Raw genomic sequence first — 22,714 nt, 5'->3', positions numbered from 1 at the left:
CATCAGCCCTTTCTCGTGTTTGAACACGCTTTTCTGGAGCAGATGCCGGATGACATCTGCCTGCTCCTCGTGGGTGAGAAATTTGAAGACCTCCCTGCAGCTAGCGGAGCATGCAGACGAACTGTGGCAGTCCTGTGGTTCACTCGATCGGGTGTCGGCAGTGCCTTGGAAGGACCAGTAACCAGGCCCTGTATCCATCGGGAGCTTGGCTGTGCCGCCGGTCCCGGGAGAAGCCGGTGAAGGGAAGTGTTGTTACTACCATCAACACTGGGGTTCCGAGACCGTCAATGCCGCCCACCCTGCTCGTTTCCGGGAAATGCCGGGGCCGGCTGCTAGTAATCGCTGGAGCAGTCGGCCAGATACACCGCCTCTACGCTTGGGACCGGCAATCGGGCCGACAGTTCCTCGTTGATAAAGGGGCGAAGGTTAGCATTTAGCCCCCATCGGGGGTTGACACCCGTTCCAGAAAGCGAGGGCCCTCGTTAACCGCAGCAAATGGCAGCTCCATACAGACGTATGGGGTTCGCACGGTCCCGCCCATCTTTGGCTCCTGCCATTTTGCCTGGCTGTTCATGGTTGCCGACGTCTCCCAGCCATTGCTGTGTGCCGATTTCCTCCAGGCTCAATCCCTGTTGGTGGATGTGAGGGGGCAGCACCTCGTTCATCTGCCGTTTCGTTTTCGTGCCTCTGATTCTGGGTGGGGGGGTGGGGGGGGGGGTGGGGGGAGGGTTCTGTGGCGCCGGATGACATCTGCCTGCTCCTCGTGGGTGAGAAATTTGAAGACCTCCCTGCAGCTAGCGGAGCATGCAGCCGCTTATTGGGCGAACCCTCGGCCGTAGGACTGGCAGGGTCATGTGACTAGGTTTGGCGGGAAGACGTCATCACGTGGCTTAAGTGTGTGCCCGGTGATATATTTAGAACTTTGGGACCATCCTCCCCAGTCGCGTGTGAGCTGTTCTTTGTTGAACTCAATAAAGATCACTTTTTTTTAACAACAGGTGTCTCGCTATAAGGTTATATTTCGGGTCCTGAACCTTCTTCAGACTCTTGTTGAACCAGTATCGGTGCCAGTATGAGGGCATATTTTACGGAAACAAGTGCATTAAGACAAGGTCATGCTCTTCTATTGAAGCATTCTGCACTGGAATCTCTTCCTACTGTACACGTCACTCTGATGGTTACAATGCAGGGGTTCCTTTCCTACCTCTTTGAGGAATCTCTGATGAGAAAATAAATAAATGACAGAGGGTACTACAGCAATGAGCTTGTTCCTGGCCCTTATCCATCCAAACCTTTCCCATCCGTGTTATTATTGTACCCACCTCTATCACTTCCTCTGGCAGTAGGTACCATATACGCACCCACCCTCTGTGGAAAGTTGTTCTTCGGGTCCTTTTACCTCCACAACCAACATGGGTCATAATTGTACTGAGAATACATGCAGTCTGCTGCAGCCCGCAATTACCCTATCTGTATTATCCCACTTACCTTGGTCTTGGTCTGTAGCCTCCTATGTTTTACCAATATAAATGCTCATTCAGATGGTTATTAAATGTTGTACCCACCTCCACCTCCTGCCGGGTTATGTACTACATTGAGTACACAGGCAAATAAGACCGACGTGGATGGACATTTGGTTGGCATGGACAAGTTTGGCTGAAGGACCTGTTTCCTTACTGTGTAGAAACATAGAAAATAGGTGCAGCAGTAGGCCATTCGGCCCTTCGAGCATGCACCGCCATTCAATATGATCATGGCTGATCATCCAACTCAGTATCCTGTACCTGCCTTCTCTCCATACCCCCTGATCCCTTTAGCCACAAAGGCCACATCTAACTCCTTCTTAAATATAGCCAATGAACTGGCCTCAACTACCTTCTGTGGCAGAGAATTCCAGAGATTCACCACTCTCTGTGTGAAAAATGTTTTCCTCATCTCGGTCCTAAAAGATTTCCCCCTTATCCTTAAACTGTGACTCCTTGTTCTGGATGACATGCACAGGTAACACATGTTATTCACAAACTTTCTAAGTAAGGCATGGCTCTGACAGCAGCTGCCACACCCATGTTATTTATTTTTACATTATTAAGTAGATCACTGGTACTAAAAGCAACACATATGATACAGTACGATACAATGTGATATGATAGAATTGTATTAATCCCAGCAGGGAAATTGGTCTGCCAACAGTCATAACACAACGATACATGAAACATTAAAGTTTAACAGTTCTGACGCTTTGAGAATGTTTTCTAAAAATTGAAAATCAAATATACAAACAAAGTAATAATTACATCTTTCAGTGAAAAGAAATCCCCAGTATCTTGACGGATCAGGAACATTGCTTGTAGGTTTGGATGTCCGAGTGTTACACTGTATTTCCTCCCCTGAGTGGCTGCTGCCTGACGTCCTTTGAGACTGAATGGATATTGTTGGTGATCCATGAGATTCCCTGGCTTCAGATTGCTGCCCAAGACCACCGGATGAAAAGGTCAGGGTCTGCCTTCTGTGGGGCGTGGGTGAAAATGTTCCATGAGAGGCTATGACTTTTTAACTTTTTTTAGAGATACAGTGCAGAAACAAGCCATTCGGCCCACCGAGTCCGCACCGATCAGCGATCGACGCATACACTAGCAGTCACTTACACTCTAGGGACAATTTACAATTTTTACCAAAGCCAAATAACCTACAAACCTGTACGTTTTTGGCGTGTGGAAGGAAACCGGAGCACCCGGAAAAAACCAGCGTGATCACAGGGAGAAAGTACAAATCCCATACAGACGACACCCGTAGTCAGGTTCTATGGTGCTGTAAGGCAGCAACTCAACCGCTACACCAATGTGCCATGGAAGGTCTGAAGAAGGATCTCGAACTGAAACATCACCTATTCCTGTTCTCCAGAGATGCTACCTGAGTTGCTCCAGCACTTTGTGTTTTATTGTTCATAAGTTCATAACTTCAAGGAGAAGAATTAGGCCATATGGCCCATCACGTTTTTGTTTTCAAGTATATTGTTAACAGATGTACCTTCAATGTGGAAGCTTTGGAGAGAGTGCAGAAGAGATTTACCAGAATGCTGCCTGAATTACAGGATATTAGCTGTCAGGAGAGGTTGGACAAACTTGGATTATTTTCTCTGGAACATCAGAGGTTGAAGGGACACCTGATAGAAGCACATGCATAAAATGATGAGAGGCCTAGATAGAGTACACAGTCAGAACTTTTATCCAGTGTGCAAATGTCAAGGACCAGAGGGCATAGCTTAAAGGTGAGAGGAAAATGTTTAAAGGGTACGGTCAGAGCAAGTTTTTTAGACAGAGAGTGATGAGCGTGTGTTACACGCTGCCAAGGTGGTGTGGAGGCAGATACATTGTGGTATATAACATATTTTTATATAGGCACATGGATATGGGGGATATGAATCACATGCAGGCAGAGGGGACTAGTTAAACCTGGCATTATATTCAACATGGATATCGTGAGCTGAAGGGCCTGTTCCTTTGCTGCACTATTCTATGTTTTATAAATAGTGCAAATAGGTCAGACAGATGCTATGTATCTGGCTTTGACTTTGTGAATGTGAAGCAGGCTCACCTTATTAACACACTGAGCATTCACTGGGTAGTATTGCAAATACTGCGCATGATTCAAATGGGCAGTATTGCTATCAACATTCAAATGGAAGGATCTCAGTGGGCCAGGCAGCATCCGTGGGGGTAAATGGACAGACGGTATTTCGAGTCCTGTCCATTTTCATCCACAGATGCTGCCTGACGTGCGCGTGTTCCTCTAGCGGTTTGTTCTTTATTCAAGACCTCAGATTCTGGGGTTTCTTGTGTTTCTACTACTCCCATTGATTGGGCAATGTTAAATGTATGCTTAAAAATCATTGTTGTCACTGGGCAGTCCCACTTAGGCACTCACACTATAGATTTCACAAACTTTGTTATCCTGCAATATCACCTCCAAACTTGTAATATACTCATTTTTGGACACAAAGTGCTGGAGTAATTCAATGGGTCAATGGATGGATCAGCATGGATAGATAACGTTTCGTGTTGGGACCCTTCTTCAGATAGGGGCGGCAGTAGATTTACTGCCTTACAGCGCTAGAGACCCTGGTTCAATCCTGACTATGGATGCTGTCTGTACAGAGTTTGTACGTTCTTCCCGTGACAGCGTGAGTTTTCTTCGGGCACTCCGGTTTCCTCCAACACTCCAAATATGTTCAAGTTTGTCGGCTTCGGTAAAATTGTAAATTGAATGAACACTCAAATTGCCCCTCGTGTGTGTAGGATAGTGTTAATGTGCGGGGATCGCTGGTCGTAGTGGACTCGTTAGGTCGAAGGACCAATTTTTGCCCTGTATATCTAATCTAAACTAAAACTAAACCCGAAACATCACCTATCCATGATCTCCAGAGATGCTGCCTGCCTTGTTGAGTTACTGCAGCACTTTGTGTCCTTTTGTGTAAACCATCATCTGCTGTTACTTGTTTCTATCATACTCATTTTATTACTTAATCTGCAACAGAGTCCAACTCAGTTTCAGCTAGATACTGTTTCCAGTGGTACATTTGTACTGTTACACTATTCGACTAGATTGGGCACTCATTTGTTTGCTACCCAAATTAATTCCCCTTCCCATTTGCATCCTGACCTTTCTGCCCAGGGCCGGCTCCATTGCTAGAGTGAGTCCACATGCAAATTGGACGAACAGCACCTTATATTTTGTGTGGTAGCTCGCAACTAAGCGGTATGAACGTTGAATCCTCTAATTTTAGGTAAATTCTACAAACACCCCTATCCCCCTCCTCTCGTTCTTTCCCCTTATCCCCTATCTCCACTAAAAGTTGGTTAACCAGTTCCACAGTTCGCAACCATGTATCCCTCGGGATCATACTGGCCCTTGCCAACAATTAGCCTATCAGGGAAGCTCCCTGCTTGAGGTTATCTCCTGGACTTTTCTTGCTTCCAGTTCCCCCCCTCCCCCCCGTCTTCCTCCGTACAAGCAGTCAGATAAAGGGTCCTGACCAGAAATGTCACTTAACCATTTGCTCCAGAGATGCTGCCAGCACTTGTGTATTTTGTGTTTATCATGGGCACTCATGCTGTTCAAACGATTTAATCAGTTCTTGCCTTCTCGTTTGGTTGGAGCCAACATCATTAAACTTAACATTTACGTCTGGGAACAAAGTGGATTTCTCCTTCCCTTCGGCAGTGTTACTTGTTGCAAATAAATGTTTCAACCTGTTCCAATGTTCGATCTATGACTCAATTGAAAGAATTTAAATTATCATTTGACTAAACTCTGTTACAGCCCAAAGACTCTTGATTATAGGTGTCTGAAAACTGTTATCACCAGGTTCAAGAATAGCTTCTTGCCAACAACCACGAGACTCTTGAAGGCTGTACGATACTCATGGACTGGCTTTGGTTGCTTATTTGCACCAGTACTGGGGTTATTTATGTTTTGCTATTTTGTTTATTATATATCTGTGGGTGTTGCTGCTGCAAGTAAGAATTTCATTGTTCCGTTGTTGATCCATATGGCAACTAAACACACATATATATAAAACCAATATCTGCAGTTCCTTCCCATATATTTATACATATACTGATCTTTTTCCCTCTGTTTACAGAGTACTATGTTTATATATTTTGTTGTGCTGCTGCAAGTAAAATATTAATTTAAATGAGAGATATAGACGGTGATGTAGAGAGATATACAATTAATGAATGAAAGATATGTAAGGGACTGGGGACTGTCCTGATGGCTGCAGCCATGCATGTCTCTTTTGTGTAAAATGGACACAAAATGCTTGAGTAACAGCGGGTCAGGCAGCATCTCTGGAGAGAAGGAATGTGAGACGTTTCGGGTCGAGACCCTTCTTCAGACTGATGTCAGGGGAGAGGGAGGTACATAGGTAAGGGAGTGTAAGGTGTGAAAATAGGACAAATGGAAAGGAGATCAAAGAACGTATAGAATAGATCATTGGTAGACACAAACTGCTGGGGAAAACTCAGCGGGTGAGGCAGCATCTATGGAGAGAGGAATGTGTGACGTTTCGGGTCAAGACCCTTTTTCAGACTGATGTGGGGAGGAGTGGGCGGGAAAAATATAGAAAGTGGGCGGAGACAGTCCAATTTGAAGGAGAACCGGGAAGGGGGAAGGGAAGGAGAATTGGCAATGGGGAGGGGAAGGAGAAGGAGGGAGCACCTCTGCCTCACCTGGAAAGACTGATTGGGTCTTGGATGGACTTGTGTGGGGAGGTAATGGGTGCTGGGGCAGAAGTACACTTGCACCTCCTCCAATCTCATCTACTGTATCCGCTGTTCCAGGTGTCAATTTCTCTACATCGGTGAGACCGAGCGCAGACTTGGCAATCGTTTCGCTGAACACCTCCGCTCAGTCTGTCATAACTAACCTGACCTCCCGGTTGCTCAGCACTTCAACTCCCCCATCCCATTCCCAATCTGAGTTTTCGAGCTCCTCTAGTATCTTTGATTTACACCCCAGCGGTATGAACATTGACTTCTCTAACTTCAGTTAGCCCTTGCCTGCTTTCTCCCTCCTTCCCCTCCCCAGTTCTCCCACCAGTCCTACTGAGTCCGCCCACTTTCTATCTTCTATCTCCCCCCCTCCGCACCAGTCTGAAGAAGGGTCTCGACCCGAAACGTCACCCATTCCTTCTCTACATAGATGCTGCCTCACCCGCTGAGTTTCTCCAGGAATTTGTGACTGCCTTCGATGTTATTCAGCATCTGCAGTTGTTTCTCACACAGAATAGATCATTGTGTTTAAGAAGGAACTGCAGATGCTGGAAAATCGAAGGTACACAAAAATGCTGGAGAAACTCAGCGGGTGCAGCAGCATCTATGGAGCGAAGGAACCTATTTCCTTCGCTCCATAGATGCTGCTGCACCCGCTGAGTTTCTCCAGCATTTTTGTGTACCTTCGATTTTCCAGCATCTGCAGTTCCTTCTTGAACATAGAATAGATCATTGTTAGCCAGGGGAAGGTATCCTTGCGTAGTTTGAAATGAATGAATGGGCGCTCTGCACCAATCGGCTTGTGGAGGGCGGGCCACCCGGCTGCATCACGTGACCGCGGCTATTTCCATCGGTTGCGGTGCAAGGCCGCGGCCATTTTGCTTCGTGAGGGGAGAGCGGTCGGTCGGTCGGTTGGTTTAGAAGGACAGGCGGTCGCAAGCAGAGAATAGCAGGTAACCGAGGACCCCCCTCCCCCCGATCGACGCAGCCATCGGCCGATGACCACCGTGTGATGATGAGGCTCGCCCGGTGGCGGCATCGCGACGGCAAGACGCCGGGAAAGCCGCGTTGTCAGGCCTCGGGGCCCTGGCGCGAAATGAAATGGCGGCGAAGCGGGTGGCCGAAGCCGCTGCTCTTAACCGAGCGGTCGTCGACCCTGACTCGAGGATTGAGCCCCCCGGGAGAGAGGGGGAAGGGGAGGAAGAGGGAGAGAGAGAGAGCGGCTTGGCGGGCGGGCGGGGCCATGAGGACGGCGGCGCCATTTTCTGCCGCCGTCAGGCCCATGTGGGCGAGAACAAAGGGGCGGTGGGGCCTTGCGGCCGGGACCCCACTCCACGGTTGTATGCTTCCTTGTCACCTTCCCCATAGCCAACAATGAAGCATTCTAGACACAAAAAGCTGGAGCAGACAGTATCACTGGAGAAAAGCAATCGAGACCCAAAACGCTCCCTATTCTCCAGAAATGCTGTCTGAGCCTCTTCTTGGTTTCTTGGTCCTCCAAAATATTCCAAATGGAATTTAAACTGGAGGTGGTGAAGGGAGGGCTTAAGCCAGAAAGGGTTATTGGGAAGAAAGAGCTACTTTAAATTTAGTTGCATCTGGTTGGGTAACTGTAGTTGGGTGGATTATTCTGAATTAATCCAACATTTTGTGTCTTCGATTTAAACCAGGATCTGCAATTCGTTCCTACAGAATGAACCATACTACGTTTACTTGATAATCGTCTGCTTTGATGTGTCGTTTTCACATCTTGCCCTTCCATATCTGGTTTCCCTCTCCCTTGACTCGCAGTCTGAAGAAAGATCTCGACTCGAAACGTCACCCACTCCTTTTCTGCAGAAGGTGCTGCCCGTCCCGCTGCGTTACTCCAACATTTTGTGTCTAACCACCGTCCCCCTTACTAACTGCACATTCTCCATGTTGTGGCCGAGGTCTGTCCGGCACCCGGGACGTTAGCTCTCCCAACGCCTGATGCTTCAACTCTACAGATCAGTTCTAGGGCTCCCCTTCCATAACTGCTCTCTCACCGAGCTCGAACTATTTTTCTGCAGACACTTATACATCTTCGGTGTACGCCAGCATCTGCAGTTCCTTCTTGCATATTTTTCTGCATCTTATGGTTGTTTCTCACCCGTTCTTATATTAAAATCACGTTTAATATAAGCTGCAAACCCATTTGCATTTTATTTTCTAGAGGATGGTTCTGCCAATCATTTTGGCATTGGTGGTGTCCAGATTTTACACCCAATTAGAATGTGGAGCTATTCTGAAAATCAAACTGCCCCCCTTCAGCAACTGTGTCCTGTTATATATATAACATATAACAATTACAGCACGGAAACAGGCCATCTCGGCCCTACAAGTCCGTGCCGAACAACTTTTTTCCCTTAGTCCCACCTGCCTGCACTCATACCATAACCCTCCATTCCCTTCTCTTCCATATGCCTATCCAATTTATTTTTAAATGATACCAACGAACCTGCCTCCACCACTTCCACTGGAAGCTCATTCCACACCGCTACCACTCTGAGTAAAGAAGTTCCCCCTCATGTTACCCCTAAACTTCTGTCCCTTAATTCTGAAGTCATGTCCTCTTGTTTGAATCTTCCCTTTTCTCAAAGGGAAAAGCTGATCCACATCAACTCTGTCTATCCCTCTCATCATTTTAAAGACCTCTATCAGGTCCCCCCTTAACCTTCTGCGCTCCAGAGAATAAAGACCTAACTTAATATAATATAATAATATAACAATTACAGCACGGAAACAGGCCATCTCGACCCCTCTAGTCCGTTGATACCTCTTTGACAGAGAATCAGGTTACTCTAGTTTTCTCGGGACGTACCCTTCTAAGATTTCTAAGTAACCCATTAACTCACTCGCCTGTGGCATCTAGAAGCCTTTCATCATGTTGCAATGCAACATTTAAATGACCTCCAGTCTTTCAAATCAGTTTGCAGTTAACAAGTCTAGTTTTGCCATCTTATCTCACAACTATCTGCCTGTTGTAATATTTTGTATACATTGAATACGTTGTAGGGCCACTTCCACAGATACTGGTCTGGAATTGCTTGATCGGTAGTAGTTTCAGCATTCCTCCTGTGGGAAAGTAAACTTTGGCACTGCCTTCAATGAGCCTTTTTCTGATGTTTTTAAAAGGTTAAGCAGTGTTATTAACATAACATATTGACACATACCAGACAGGTGTAGAAGCTAAATTTCAGATTCTCATTCTTTGGTAACTTTAGAGTAGGCGTTAGACCAGTCTCTCCTGTTAATTTAAGTCCCATGTAAGTTTTGTTTGAACTGCTTTTAAAGGCGGTGGTTGTGTGTAAATTTGTCATCACCTAAAGAAGCTCAAATAATTATAGTAATCCTATCTCCCTTAGTTATTAGTTTATTATTGTGTACACCAAGATAATGAAAACTGTATGTGTTGCATGCATTAGAAACATAGAAATTAGGTGCAGGAGTAGGCCATTCAGCCCTTCGAGCCTGCACCGCCATTCAATATGATCATGGCTGATCATCCAACTCAGTATCCCGTACCTGCCTTCTCTCCATACCCTCTGATCCCCTTAGCCACAAGGGCCACATCTAACTCCCTCTTAAATATAGCCAATGAACTGGCCTCAACTACCCTCTGTGGCAGAGAGTTCCAGAGAACTCCATTAGGTAGTATGCATGGAAAAATGTACATGGGCTGTGAAGCAGTAGATTGGGAATTCATCTTCAGCATATGAAAAGTCTGTTAAAGAAAATGATAACAATGGGGGAGAAATTCTCTAATCCAGTGTAGAAACAAGGAACTGCAGCAGTGGTTTAAAAAAAAAACCCAAAATAAAGAGCTGGAGTAACTCAACAGATTTGACAGACACAGACAGCATCCCCGGAGAACATGGATATATTGTTAAATACGATTATGTCATTTTGGGAGGGAGAGGAGCGCAGAGTGACTGGGGGGTTGAGTGGTCTTGATTGCTTTCCAGTAAAGAGTAGATTGAATCAATTTGATGGGCAGAAGGCAGAGAATAGGGGCTGGTTTTGCTTGATGTATTGGCTCCGTTGATAACTCTAAAATGAACTCTTTTTGCAGCCATGAATCATGGTTCGTGTCCTTTAGATTGCAAGGTGTATGTTGGGAATCTTGGAAATAATGGGAACAAGACTGAACTGGAGAGATCATTTGGATATTATGGCCCACTTCGCAGTGTGTGGGTTGCCCGAAACCCACCAGGCTTTGCTTTTGTTGAATTTGAAGATCCACGTGATGCTTCAGATGCTGTCAGAGAGCTCGACGGAAGGTAATGATAGTTTCCTCGCCATTCAATCTCTTCTCAACAAGCCATTCAATTCTGTACACCTCTTCTCCACTGCATTCTTTTCAGTTAACAATTGTGCAAATGTTACTACGATACAGTCTACTACGATGGAGACATTTTTTTACAGTGGTTGCAGCTGTTGAATATTGTTTTTCCCCCACACTTGCTCCACCTAATGACTGGAATGAGAGAATGCAGAAAGACACAGCTGTGAAATACTCTCACTTTCCAAGTGTTCATTTTGTGTGACTGCAGCTCCATGATCATTGCCGGAAATTCTTGTCACTGGACAAATTATTACTGATCCCAGATTTGTGATACAGGAGGCGGTTGAATCCATTAACATTTTTAGTAAAGCTTTTAATAAGTGTAGGTTTAGCACCAAATAGAGCAGTAAAAACTGTCAATTATTGTGACAGTGAAAGTTACAGCAAATTGACTAATGACTATATAGTACATCAGAAACATTTGATATATTCAGCATCTCTTCCAGCCACAGCCTTTGCACTGGTAATAACCACGTTTTTATTCCATTCCAGACATTTGGTTATCCCTACTTTTTGACTTGTAGAGTTGCAGCTGGAAGCTAATTTGCAATATCCTTGGGGTTGAACTATGTAAGCAGTCCCTCTTTCCACAAAACGGAATAGGGAACACAGCTGGATAATTTTCCTGAAGTTAGTACTGATGCTGTTCCAGATTGTGGTGTATACTGGGGCATATTTAAACTTTTTGGGGGGTGGTAGGAGTTCTTTTACCAGATGCAATGTCTTTATAATTGCTCAGAAGGAACCATTGGGTCTATGTTGGCTCATCGGTAACACTCCCACTCATCCCATCCCCGCTCCTGTTTACTTTTGCCCCTGCAGCCTTTTTCTCTCAACTTCTCTGATTCTTTTGCCATTTACCTAGACTGGACAGTAATTTACAAATGCCACTTAACCACCAGCTTATCTTTGGTATGTGTGTGAAAACCCATGCAGCTCAGGAGAGAACGTGCACAGTCAGCACAGACTTCACTGGTGCTTAGTGTTCTTTAGCTACATGGCAATAATGATAACTGCTACCCACTGGGTATCTTGATTGATAAGATAATTAGTCCCTTGGTATATGTGCATGTACATCAATAATATTGCTGATCTTTGATTGTTCTTTGTCTTTTTTGGCTTTGATGATTTCTTGGAAGAATTGCATGGATTTTTTAAGGAGGATATCAACATGTTTGTATATCAAGAGCCTTTTTTCATGGGATTCGATGTTTAAACTTTGGGATCCAAACATTGTTTCTGAGGATAATGTTGCCGTTACGCATGATCAAGATAATCCAAAGACTAAATGAACATGATACACTTTGTCCTGCTAGGCACATACGCACTTGCTTTGCAGAAATTGCTGAGGGCACGGCAAAAAATTGTATATTTTAGCGTAGAATATCTTGATGATTTGTTCAATACAGATGCCATTGTATTCATATTCTGTTAGAATTTCTACTTTAGATTTTCTGCAGACTTCTCAATGCACTGTGTAGACTACCTGGGCTGCCTGTGTTTGTGTAGGATATGTTTTGTGAGTAGGCAGCTTCTGATTTGATGATTTTCAGGAATCTCTGTGGCTGCCGTGTTCGCGTAGAGCTTTCTAATGGTGAGAGACGCATTCGTAATCGTGGCCCCCCTCCAGCTTGGGCCAGGCGTTCTCGTGAGGATTATCGCCGCAGGAGCCCCCCAGTCCGGCGCAGGTAACACCCATGGGCTTTGTCTTCTGATGATAGCTGTGCATGCAAAATATCAAGTAATTTTTTTGTGTGTGTAATTTATCTATTTAAAATGTTTGCTTGATGATGTATTGGCTACTAGTGATGGGCGACATGGTTTTCAACAACAGCCTGAACTTTCCTGCCGTGTTCAGTTGCATTTTGATAAGTTTGTCTTTTAAGTTGTCAGATGTTAAGTTAAGATGTCACCAAGGATGTCATGAAATAACTCAAAACCTGCTGCCACAATCTGATAACCTATTTGCTCCTTTGGAATGTCGATTGAATTCCTTGTAGTGAAATCAGTTAGAGTGAAATTAGAGTTGATCAAGAGGGGAATAATCTTGGCATGGAAATGCCTCTGGCCTCAAGTGCCATGCTATTTCTGCTAAGAGCTAGTTATCACTTAGCTTTGAGTTTCAAGGACGTCCCAGTGGAGATGATCATCCATTGCTCATATGTTCCTTGTGAATATCATATCTGGTTCCAGTTGATTTGCCTTGTGACAATCGTGACATCCTTAGTTGTTGGCCCAATAGCCTCTGTGGGCTTGGAGGAACCCCACGTGTCAGCAGAGTGGTCTACCGCTCGGGTTGTAGCTCTATCTGATCTCTGCCATTGTTGGCTCAGAGCTTTTAACATTTATTTTACAGCATCACAAATTAAATTTCTAAAATACTGGTGCAAAGAGATCAGAATTGGCCAGTGGGCTAAAGGGACTGCTCTAAAAGTAGCCCTGAAATGGGATTGTTTTCACTTTTTTTCAAAAATTTAATCTGGTCTATATTTTTGCAGTCGAGTAACTAGTTAATTGAGTGTCCAGTAAACTGTTGCTTTACCTAATCTGGCTAGCTGCTCTGTACATTTTCTCCAGTGGGTTGCATTTATGCAACAAACAGAATCTATGCATTTGCATGCCAATTCTGTATCTCCAGAATCAATCTTTTAGTAAGTGTTGTTGCAAAATACGGGCTTTCATCACCCGACTTCCCTTGGGATAAACTATATAAAGGTGGAAATTTGAATGTGAAAATTGCATTCAAATAATCTGAGATGCTGTTTTTTTTAAGAATGTTTTCCTTTAAAGGGAATATTGGAAGATGGCCCTTTGGTGACCAGAGGTTAAGATAAAGATATTCAAAATGCTTCCAAACATACTGTGCATTTGAACTGCTGCCAAAATGTTAATGACTTAAATTGTCCGTTTTGGTGATTTAACTCTAGGCTTTATCTGAGCCGCTGGTTTACTAAGCTTATCAGTGCAAACTATCAGCTGAGAGTTTTTGCAGAATGCAATAATCTGAGCTGAAATTGTTACTGAGGTGCACTGCCTTTTTGAAGCTTGTTGCATTCTAGCCAGGGTTCCTTCTGCTGTAGCTTTATTGACCATTGGGTGAGAATTAAAAACAAGGCGGCACTTTCTCCTGGGTGTGGGAGAGTTTTGGCAAGTTGGCGATAAGTAAGTTCATATGCTGTCTGGCATATTCTGCCTGGGGCTCAAGGCTATCCAAGATTCAATGCTGTAACTGTCCAACTCATCTTCATGTTTGAGATGCAACTTAGATTGCTGACATTCAAGTACAGCAGAGTTGGCACATCCCTTCCCCTTTAGGGATCCAAATTGTTCTTGCCACAGAAAGGAGCAGTATGCAGGTTAGTGGCATGTATTTCTTTTTATTGTTTGCATCCAGAAGGAACCCTGAGTATAAATTGCTCCGCATGTTGCTGCATTCTGGCCATTTGCAATCAGAATGATATAAAGTTAATAGGTTAGATATTGTTGTTTTGCATTGTCACTCATCACTAATGGCTAAATGACTTGATAATCAAGATTGGTTTTACTGATGGCTTGTATATTGCACTATTTTTAAAGTTGCCTTTTTTCCATTTATTTATTAATAAAAATGAACCCCCCTTGCAGAGTCACCATCATGCCTCTTCTCACCACCCTTCGAATCTGCATTAGCCAGTCAACTAGCCCTTTCAGCGTCATGTGACCAGCGCGCCCCAATCAGCTTGGCTGGTGTCGGTATCACATGACCAAGGCATGTCCAGTCGTCAGGTTGCACCACCGCCCTTTGGTTCCCCAGCATGCTGTTTCTCAGCCTCTTCTCCAACCATGACCAATCGGCAGCGGCTGCCTCAACTGCCCGCACAATACTGGTCAATCAGCTGTTTACTTTACTCGTTGTCTTCACAACAGCAGCCGAACACTCAGCATTTGTGTCAGCAGCCTTCGGCTAAATAAAAAGCAGGAAAAAAACCACTACACCCCCCTCTGCCAACCAAATACCACGCATCTGGCAAACCTTTTCAGCAAATTCTACCTGGCCGTCAGTCCGGCAGCCTCACCTCTCCATTTCTAGCTTGTTGAAAGCCAAAAGACTAGTAAGTTTTTCCTGCTTTATACAATAGTCTACTGCTGGTATAATGGAGTAAGCTTTTTGACAAGGTAAAGAGACTAGTGTTCTGTTAGGGGCTGGCTGTGTAAAGACTAAATTAAACTTGAAAGCTCTTTAGAATGGGCAGGACAATTTTGCACTAGGGCACAGGAATAACATCAAACTAAGCATTTTATTTTGTGCATTCATTAATTGTGGCACATGATTCCTGAGATATTCTTGGCCTTCAGTGCAAAAATTTTGATAATCGGGCCAGTGTAACTCTGAAGGGACGTGTCCTGTTTGAACAAAATTGGGCACTCTGATTTTTTTTTTAAATTAAAATTTTGTTTATTCTTTGTGTTTCTCTGTAAACTCTCCTGAGTTTTGAAGATTTGTATCTACAGCCATTGGGTTTTTCCTCAAGTCTCTGGGCTATGTTAAAATAACCAGTGATATCCAAATCCTGCCTGTCCTTTTTATGAAAGAACTATGTTCCCTTGAGAGCTGCTCTGGCCCCAGTGATGCTAAAGTGGGAATTACAGCTGAGATTTGTTTGTTAAAAATTTAAGGTTAATCAGAGTAGATTTGTCCTAGGTAAAAAGGATAAGTAAACAGCATGATGGAAAATACCATAAATGGAAACTGGCTGTCCAATAGCTAAATGTGGTGCTTGTGCCACATTGAATTGGCAGTGGCCACTTTGTGCCAACTGTCCCGCAGCAGTCATGGTGATATGGAGGTCCTAATTGTTTTTATTTTTTTGAGAACTAGGCCCTAGTTTTTTTTTTTATTGAGGATAGAATACAGTGGTGGCTTCATCAGACTTTTTTCTGCATCTCACTATAAATTGTATGGGGAGCAAATGCAATAATGTAAAATTTATGCATATTTGTTTGTTTTGGTGATAATGGCGGGGGGTGGGGTGGTAGATGATTGTTGTGTTAACATAACTTTAATGAAAAGCTATAATTTTTTTCTGTTGGCTTCTGAGTAAATGGTTTGTAAGCCACTACTGGATACATTGTTTCCTCAAGTAAGAGAAGTAGGGTTTGCAAGTTTAGGATGCAGAAGTCAGGCCTGGCAGGTACTGCAGTGAGTTGATGAAATTGGACTCGAGCCAGTTAACCCAGACAATTGAGGTAACAGAACACTTTTCCATGTGGGTCTTTATGAATATGTATTTATCGATTTATCATAACTATATATAATGTCAAACAAAGTATATTGCTATTATGGAACCATTTGTGCACCTTGGTGTTCTCGGGGATGGAAATCAAGCAGGAAGATAATCTACAGGGAATTTCTCCCTCATTTGGGATTCATTTACAAACTAAAATATTAAGCAGCCACAGTGTAAGCTATTCACGTGGAGTGCCAGCAGCATTGTGGGTGCTGCTAATGTGCACAAGGCCTCATATGTTTAGTTTTGTTACTAACCAGTGGGCCTGTTCCTAATGTTTTCCATCCCTGCTGTTGAACAGTAGATTCCACTCATTTCTGGAACATGTAGTGTGCAATTGATTTGTTCCACCATAGCAAGGACCTTAGTACTTGTAGCGGTTACATTACACCAATGCAGGGTTTTCCAGGATTGTGTTTCACCCCGGCAGGCCCATCAAGAGCTGAGCAGTCAGCAGATGTCTTCATGTTGGTTCAGCAAGTTAGTTTTCCTTGTCCTTGCTGCTTTACTGTCCGTTTGTGACAACGGTTATGAGTTGTCCTTACAATTCACTAGCTTCCATTTTTGTTCAAGTTAAATTATACCAATTTTCCCGTGAATTTGTTTATTTGCAGCACAAGTAATCACTGAATAGGTTGGAAGGCCTTTCGAGGCCCTACAATAAGGAAAACCCTGCAATGGTTTGACTTCTCGAAACATTTTCCTTGTATTGTGCAGATTATTTTTAATCTTTAAAAAGATTTTTGTGCAGGCGGTTTGTCAGCCCTCAGGTGCATAGGGTACTGCGATTAATTGCCTTTATTAGTGAGTTGGGTTATTGGGACCAGCTGCGGTACTTCACACCAGTCATTGTGCAGTCAGCATATTCCTAACTAATTTTCCTCTCGCTTCCAGATCACCACTTCGCCGGAGGAGCTTCAGCAGGAGTCGGAGCAGGTGCGTGTAATGTTGCATGCAGATGATTATTATAGTAGCAAGGTGTCTCACTCATTCCAGAATCTTCCGTCACAATTACTCAAGCCGCCAATGATACTACAAATATCAAACCACCGTGTCTTTGCTGTTTCTGCAATTCCTTTGAATTGGAACCTGATGTGCTAAGCTCATCTGTGTATGAAAGCTCATAGTTTCTCAGCAGTTAAATTATGTTTGTGGATCATTGCAAGTTTTGTTTTTTAGTAATTGGCCATTTCTGTGGAGTGATTTCTTTGCTTGCGCTCAATTTTTCAGTTTTTCATTCATGCAATTCTTCACTATTTGCAACTCATCACTCCTTTTGTATCACCTGCTTTTTATTTCTGGCCTTTATCCACCATCTGCCAATCAAGCGCCCCCCACCCTTCCTTTACTTGTATTAACCTATTACTTGGCCAGGCTTTGTCCTGTCCCACTTTCTTCCCCACCTGCAATTGGCCTGAAGAAGGGTCCCAACCCGAAACGTCGCCTATCCATCTTCTCCGGTGATGCGACCTGTCCCGCGAAGTTACTCTGGCACTTTTTGTTTTCATTTTAAAAACTATTCGGCAAAGAGGATTTGTGATAAGTGGACTGATGAAAACGGCTATGTATGTTTGATTCAAGTGGCCCGAGGTAGTTAAATGAAGTATTATGATCTCATAACATGTTTTCCTTTTATATAGGTCCCTCTCAAGGGATCGAAGGAGAGAGAGGTCCCTATCTAGGGAGAGGAACCATAAGCCATCTCGCTCATTCTCCAGGTCTCGCAGGTAGGTTAGAATGCTCACGTGCTCTGTGGAGGGAGGGGCACCATGGGGGAGATGTGGAGGAAGCAAGAAGCATTCATCCTGGAGCAAAAGTAGCTAAGCTTTCACTTGAAAGTTCCTTTTCTAGTTTGCAAATCGTTTGTTTTATACCGCAGTAGTCTAGATCGTATTGTCCGCAGTCTAACTGCTCTGTATGCAGAACATAATTTTACACTGCCTATACCTGAGTAACATTATTCACAGGCATGATATTCTTCTGATTTATATTTGAATCCATATTTTTTTATTTTCCTATTTTTCGATTTTTTTGCCCGATTATTTGGCGGACAATCAACCGCTTTCTCTAAGTGAGTTGTGTCCAATCACCGACCAGCTTCCCTTACTGAGGCAGAAGATGGCTTCAGCCAAAATCACTTTTTCTGTGCTAGGCAAAGAGACATTTTAGGTAACATTGGGTTGGGGGGGGGGGGGGGGGGCGCTAACTGGCCTCCTGGACCCCATGCCAATGCTTCCTACTTTTTTTTCTGGAGGTGAATTTCATGCCTGTATTCAGTAATATCTAGTTAAAGGATGACATTTTGGATTTTGTAGATCCAGAGAATTATGTTTAATTTTTATAGAAACCTTTTTTTAAAAGCACTAAGCTTGGGGAATAAGGTGGACCTGAAGGGGGAATGTGTGAGGATGTAGGGACAAGACATTCTGGTGGTGTGCAGCTTGGTCTGTCGAAGGAAAACATGGAATATTCATCTCGGATGCAGCAAATGTGCAGTTGGCTCTATTCTAAGCTTTGCTTTGTTTCTTTCTATTTTAGCCGCTCCAGGTCAACTGATAGGAAGTGAATCTGAAGCACAGTTGCCTTTGAAGATCTCTGTACAGAATGTCGGAGTTGTTAAGAATGTGATTTGCATTTGTTTAATAGACTCTTAAGACATGTAGTTAAACATTTTTTTACCCTGTTTTAGCTGTTCATTGTTTTTTCTTTTCATGTATTCAGTAACCATAATGTAACCAGTGATCAGATTTTCATATGCAGAATTTCAGACGTGAATTCAAGGCAGAATTGAAGTTTTTATAAAGGTGGGATTGTATTGTGGGCAGATCACTGACTTCTACAGGGGTTACACTTCGTCTCTTGCTGGAATTGCTAAGCTTGTACATCTTCAATTGAGAATTACATCCCGTCTCCTCTTCGCCCCATCCTCCCACAAGCAGGTCTGACCAGCAGTGGTTTTTGTTCAATTCTTGGTTATTGTGAGATAACCATTCCAAGTCCCGAGGGCATTTTTAACATTATAGCGTACCTGTGCCATGCTATCTGTGGGTTGAGTGCTGTGATTAGTTTTTGTATGTATTAGTTTTTCATGTTTCCTGAAGTGCAGTGTAGTGTAACTGTTTGTAAATCCTGCACTTGTTACTTTGTGGTAGAGTTCATTTGTGTAGTGATTTTTGCGGCATTATTTGGAGGAGCATAGTTATAGATTGGGTACAATGGAAACAAGATTGTGCTATTCCAGTGTGTATTTGGAAGTGTTCCTTGAATTTCAACAGAAAATAAGTACATTAAAAGATCGTCCTGCAGGCTTTTAAAATGACTTGTGATGTGATAGCTCTTTGAAAGGATAAATTTAATTAAGAAAGTGACATTTCTTGCTGTTGTATTAACTTTTCCTGCATGAAGTTCACAGATACTGGCTACAGTGTGAGGAGAGAAGAGTTTAGTATTTCTGGTATGGGTAATTTCTGACTTGATTAATTGTGATATGACCTTGTGTCCAGAGATTGAAGACTGTTGTTTCCTGTGTCAGAAATGCTGGTGCTTAATCCTTCACTCGTCATTGACTGCATTGTAAATATATGCGCTGCCCTGATGTGCATTTTGGCCACTGGACGTATTGAAAACTTGGAGCAATACATTTTCTCCTTTCTGCACTTGATCCTGCCATTAAACTGCACCATTTGTATGCTGTTTTGTGACTTTCTTGGAAATAAACTTTGGTTACAGAAATAAATGTTGTAATTTCTTGACTTTGATTCTGGGCGGCAGCTATTCTTCCGATTGAAGAAGGGTCTTGACCCACAATGCCACCTATCCATGTTCTCCAGAGATGTTGCCTGACCTGTGTTACTCCAGCATTGTCTCTTTTGAATAAAAATAATGTCCGAATTTAAAGCAGGCATGGCCTCAAATTGGGTGAATGATCTTGATATGAGCCTCTCCACAATAGTTGATGAAGATGACAAATCAATCATATCAGCCCTCAAAGGTGATGGACCACTTTCAATCTCCACTGTGCTGAGGGTACATGGAGTGGTGAAAGATTGTGTTGCTGTCTTGTGGCTTCAGCAACTATGATTTGATCCTGACCCATGTTTGTGTAGCTTGCATGTTCTCCCTGTGATTGTGGGGTTGACAAAAATGCTGGAGAACTTAATTAAATGCTAGGGGTCGGGAAGAAGAAAGGAAGAGGTGGAGCCAGTGGGCTGAGGGAGAGCTGAGAAGGGGAGGAGAAAGTAGGGACTACCTGAAATTAGAGAAGTCAATGTTCATACCGCTGGGGTGCAAACTACCCAAGCAAAATATAATTGTGGGGTTCTTGCTTTTCACTGGTTTCCTGCCATGTCCCAAGAATGCCAGTTATTAAGCAAATTTGGGAAGGTGGTGAAAGAGGGATAGACAGGAGTGGAAAATCAGTTACAAGAGAATAAGGGGATGAAAATCAAAATCTGTAGATGCAGCACAGGAACAGGCTCTTGGGGTCAGAGTCTGCAGATCTGGCACGTGACATCAGAGTAGGCAAGGTAGGCAGTGCCTATACCCTGACTAAAATTATAATTATAAATAGTAAAGGCATGGGAGAATTATGCCTACCTAAGAGATCGATTTCTCATAATTCGCAGAAACAGCAGGTACAGCAAACACAGTACCTGGAAACAAAGGGGAAGCCTCCATTGTGTCCGGAAACGTGGCCGTCGGGCAGGACTTCAGGTCAGAATGAAGCGCAGGGGCCTCCGGCCCCCTCTCCCTACTATCCTACTGGCTAATGTACAGTCCCTTGAAAACAAAGTGGAGGACTTAAGGGCAAGACTGCTTTATCAAAGGGAGCTGAGGGAATGCTCTGTGTTCTGTTTCACAGAGACATGGCTCACCCCCAGCTCCCCAGACTCAGCGGTCCAGCCTGAAGGGTTCTCCATCCACCGCATGGACCGTACCCTGGCATCTGGGAAAGGGAGAGGAGGGGGCGTCTGCCTCATGGTCAACTCTGCGTGGTGTTCCGACGTGGCAGTCCTGTCCAACTCATGCTCTCCACACCTCGAACATCTGGCGGTGAAGTGCCGTCCCTTCTACCTCCCGAGAGAATTCACCTCCGTTATCCTGACCGCGGTCTACATCCCACCCCAGGCAGACGTCCGTCTGGCACTGGAGGAGCTGCAGGCCGTGGTCAACAAACACCAGACGTCTTACCCCGAGGCATTTACCACCATTGCTGGGGACTTCAATAAGGCGAACCTCAAGAAATCACTCCCCAACTTCCACCAACATGTCTCCTGCTGCACCAGAGGACCAAACACCCTCGACCACTGCTACACCACCATCAAGAATGCCTATCGTTCTATCCCTCGCCCTCACTTCGGTAAATCCGACCATACCGCGGTGCTGCTTCTTCCTGCCTACAAGCAGCAATTAAAGAGCGCACCCCCAGAAGTGAGGACAGCACAGAGCTGGTCGGGGGGGGCAGAAGAACAACTCCAGGACTGTTTGGAGTCTGTAGACTGGGCAATGTTCAAGGACTCGGCAACGGACTTGAACGAATACGCCACAGTCGTTACAGACTTCATAAAGAAATGTGTGGAGGACTGCATCCCTACAAAAACCTTCCGAGTGTTTCCCAATCAGAAACCTTGGATGAACTTTGAGATCCGCACTCTCCTGAAGTCCAGACACAGGGCATTCACCTCCGATGATACAGTGGCCTACATGAAGACCAGATACGACCTTGGTAAGGCCATCAGAAAGGCCAAAAGGGACTTCTGCTCCAAACTGGAGGACGAGACAGATGTTCGGCAGCTGTGGCAGGGTCTGAATGCAATCACCTCCTACAAGGCAAAACCAGGAGGCAGCTCGAATGCCGGTGTAACATCACTCCCTGACGAGCTCAATGCATTTTACGCACGCTTTGACAGGGAGAATACTGATGTGCCTTCCTGATCCCCCATTCGCTGCGATGGCATTTCAGTCTCAGTCACAGAGGCCGATGTCAGGAAATCCTTCAGAGGGGTGAACCCCCGAAAAGCACCTGGTCCTGATGGTATACCCGGCCGTGTTCTAAAAACCTGTGCGGACCAACTGGCGGGAGTTTTTACGGACATTTTCAATCTCTCACTTCTGAGGTCTGAGGTCCCCACCTGCTTTAAAAGGGCATCAATTATACCGGTGCCCAAGAAGAGTAAGGTGACATGCCTCAATGACTATCGACCAGTGGCACTAACGGCGGTGGTGATGAAGTGCTTTGAGAGGTTGATCATGGAGCAAATCAACTCCTACATCGACAAAAACCTGGACCCACTGCAGTTCGCGTACCGCCACAACAGATCAACGGTGGATGCGATCTCGCTGGCCCTCCACTCCGCACTGGACCACTTGGACAACAAAAACTCATATGTCAGGCTGTTATTCATTGATTACAGCTCGGCATTTAACACAATCATCCCCTCCAAACTGGTTACCAAACTCGCAGAACGGGGTCTCTGCGCATCCCTCTGCAACTGGATCCTCGACTTCCTCGTCCACAGACCACAGTCTGTTCGTATTGGTGGAAATGTGTCAGCCTCAATAACAATCAGCACGGGAGCACCTCAAGGCTGCGTGCTCAGCCCCCTGCTGTACTCACTCTATACCCATGACTGCGTAGCGAACCACAGTGCGAACTCCATCATCAAGTTCGCTGACGACACCACTATTGTGGGGCGTATCACTGATGGGGATGAGTCAGAGTACAGAAGAGAGATCGAGCAACTGTCCATATGGTGCCAGCGCAATAACCTGGCCCTCAACACCAGCAAAACCAAGGAACTGATTGTGGA

The 22,714-nt window shown here is 44.5% G+C and overlaps 1 protein-coding gene and 1 non-coding gene across 2 annotated transcripts; both read left to right on the top strand.

Moving 5' to 3' along the window:
• Nucleotides 1-7,107: 7,107 nt before the first annotated feature.
• On the top strand, nt 7,108-19,637 carry srsf3 (serine and arginine rich splicing factor 3). The gene is made up of 6 exons (XM_033042699.1): nt 7,108-7,225; nt 10,366-10,573; nt 12,192-12,326; nt 16,800-16,841; nt 17,546-17,632; nt 18,444-19,637. Exons 2-6 carry the CDS (start codon nt 10,368-10,370, stop codon nt 18,469-18,471), a joined length of 498 nt encoding a protein of 165 aa, XP_032898590.1. The 5' UTR covers nt 7,108-7,225; nt 10,366-10,367; the 3' UTR covers nt 18,472-19,637.
• On the top strand, nt 9,315-9,451 carry LOC116987119. Its single transcript, XR_004415652.1, has one exon. It is a non-coding gene; the product is annotated as a small nucleolar RNA SNORA41 (small nucleolar RNA).
• Nucleotides 19,638-22,714: the final 3,077 nt, after the last annotated feature.

This window comes from Amblyraja radiata, chromosome 24 (genome assembly GCF_010909765.2).
Source record: "Amblyraja radiata isolate CabotCenter1 chromosome 24, sAmbRad1.1.pri, whole genome shotgun sequence".
NCBI classification, from domain to species: domain Eukaryota; kingdom Metazoa; phylum Chordata; class Chondrichthyes; order Rajiformes; family Rajidae; genus Amblyraja; species Amblyraja radiata.
This window is presented reverse-complemented; position numbering and strand designations above follow the sequence as displayed.

Excerpts from the sequence above, each read along its gene's own strand:
- srsf3 (XM_033042699.1), top strand. The coding sequence starts at position 10,368 with ATGAATCATGGTTCGTGTCCTTTAGATTGCAAGGTGTATGTTGGGAAT. Across the intron at positions 16,842-17,545 it reads TTCAGCAGGAGTCGGAGCAG|GTCCCTCTCAAGGGATCGAA; the intron begins GTGCGTGTAATG and ends CCTTTTATATAG. Across the intron at positions 17,633-18,443 it reads TCATTCTCCAGGTCTCGCAG|CCGCTCCAGGTCAACTGATA; the intron begins GTAGGTTAGAAT and ends TTTCTATTTTAG.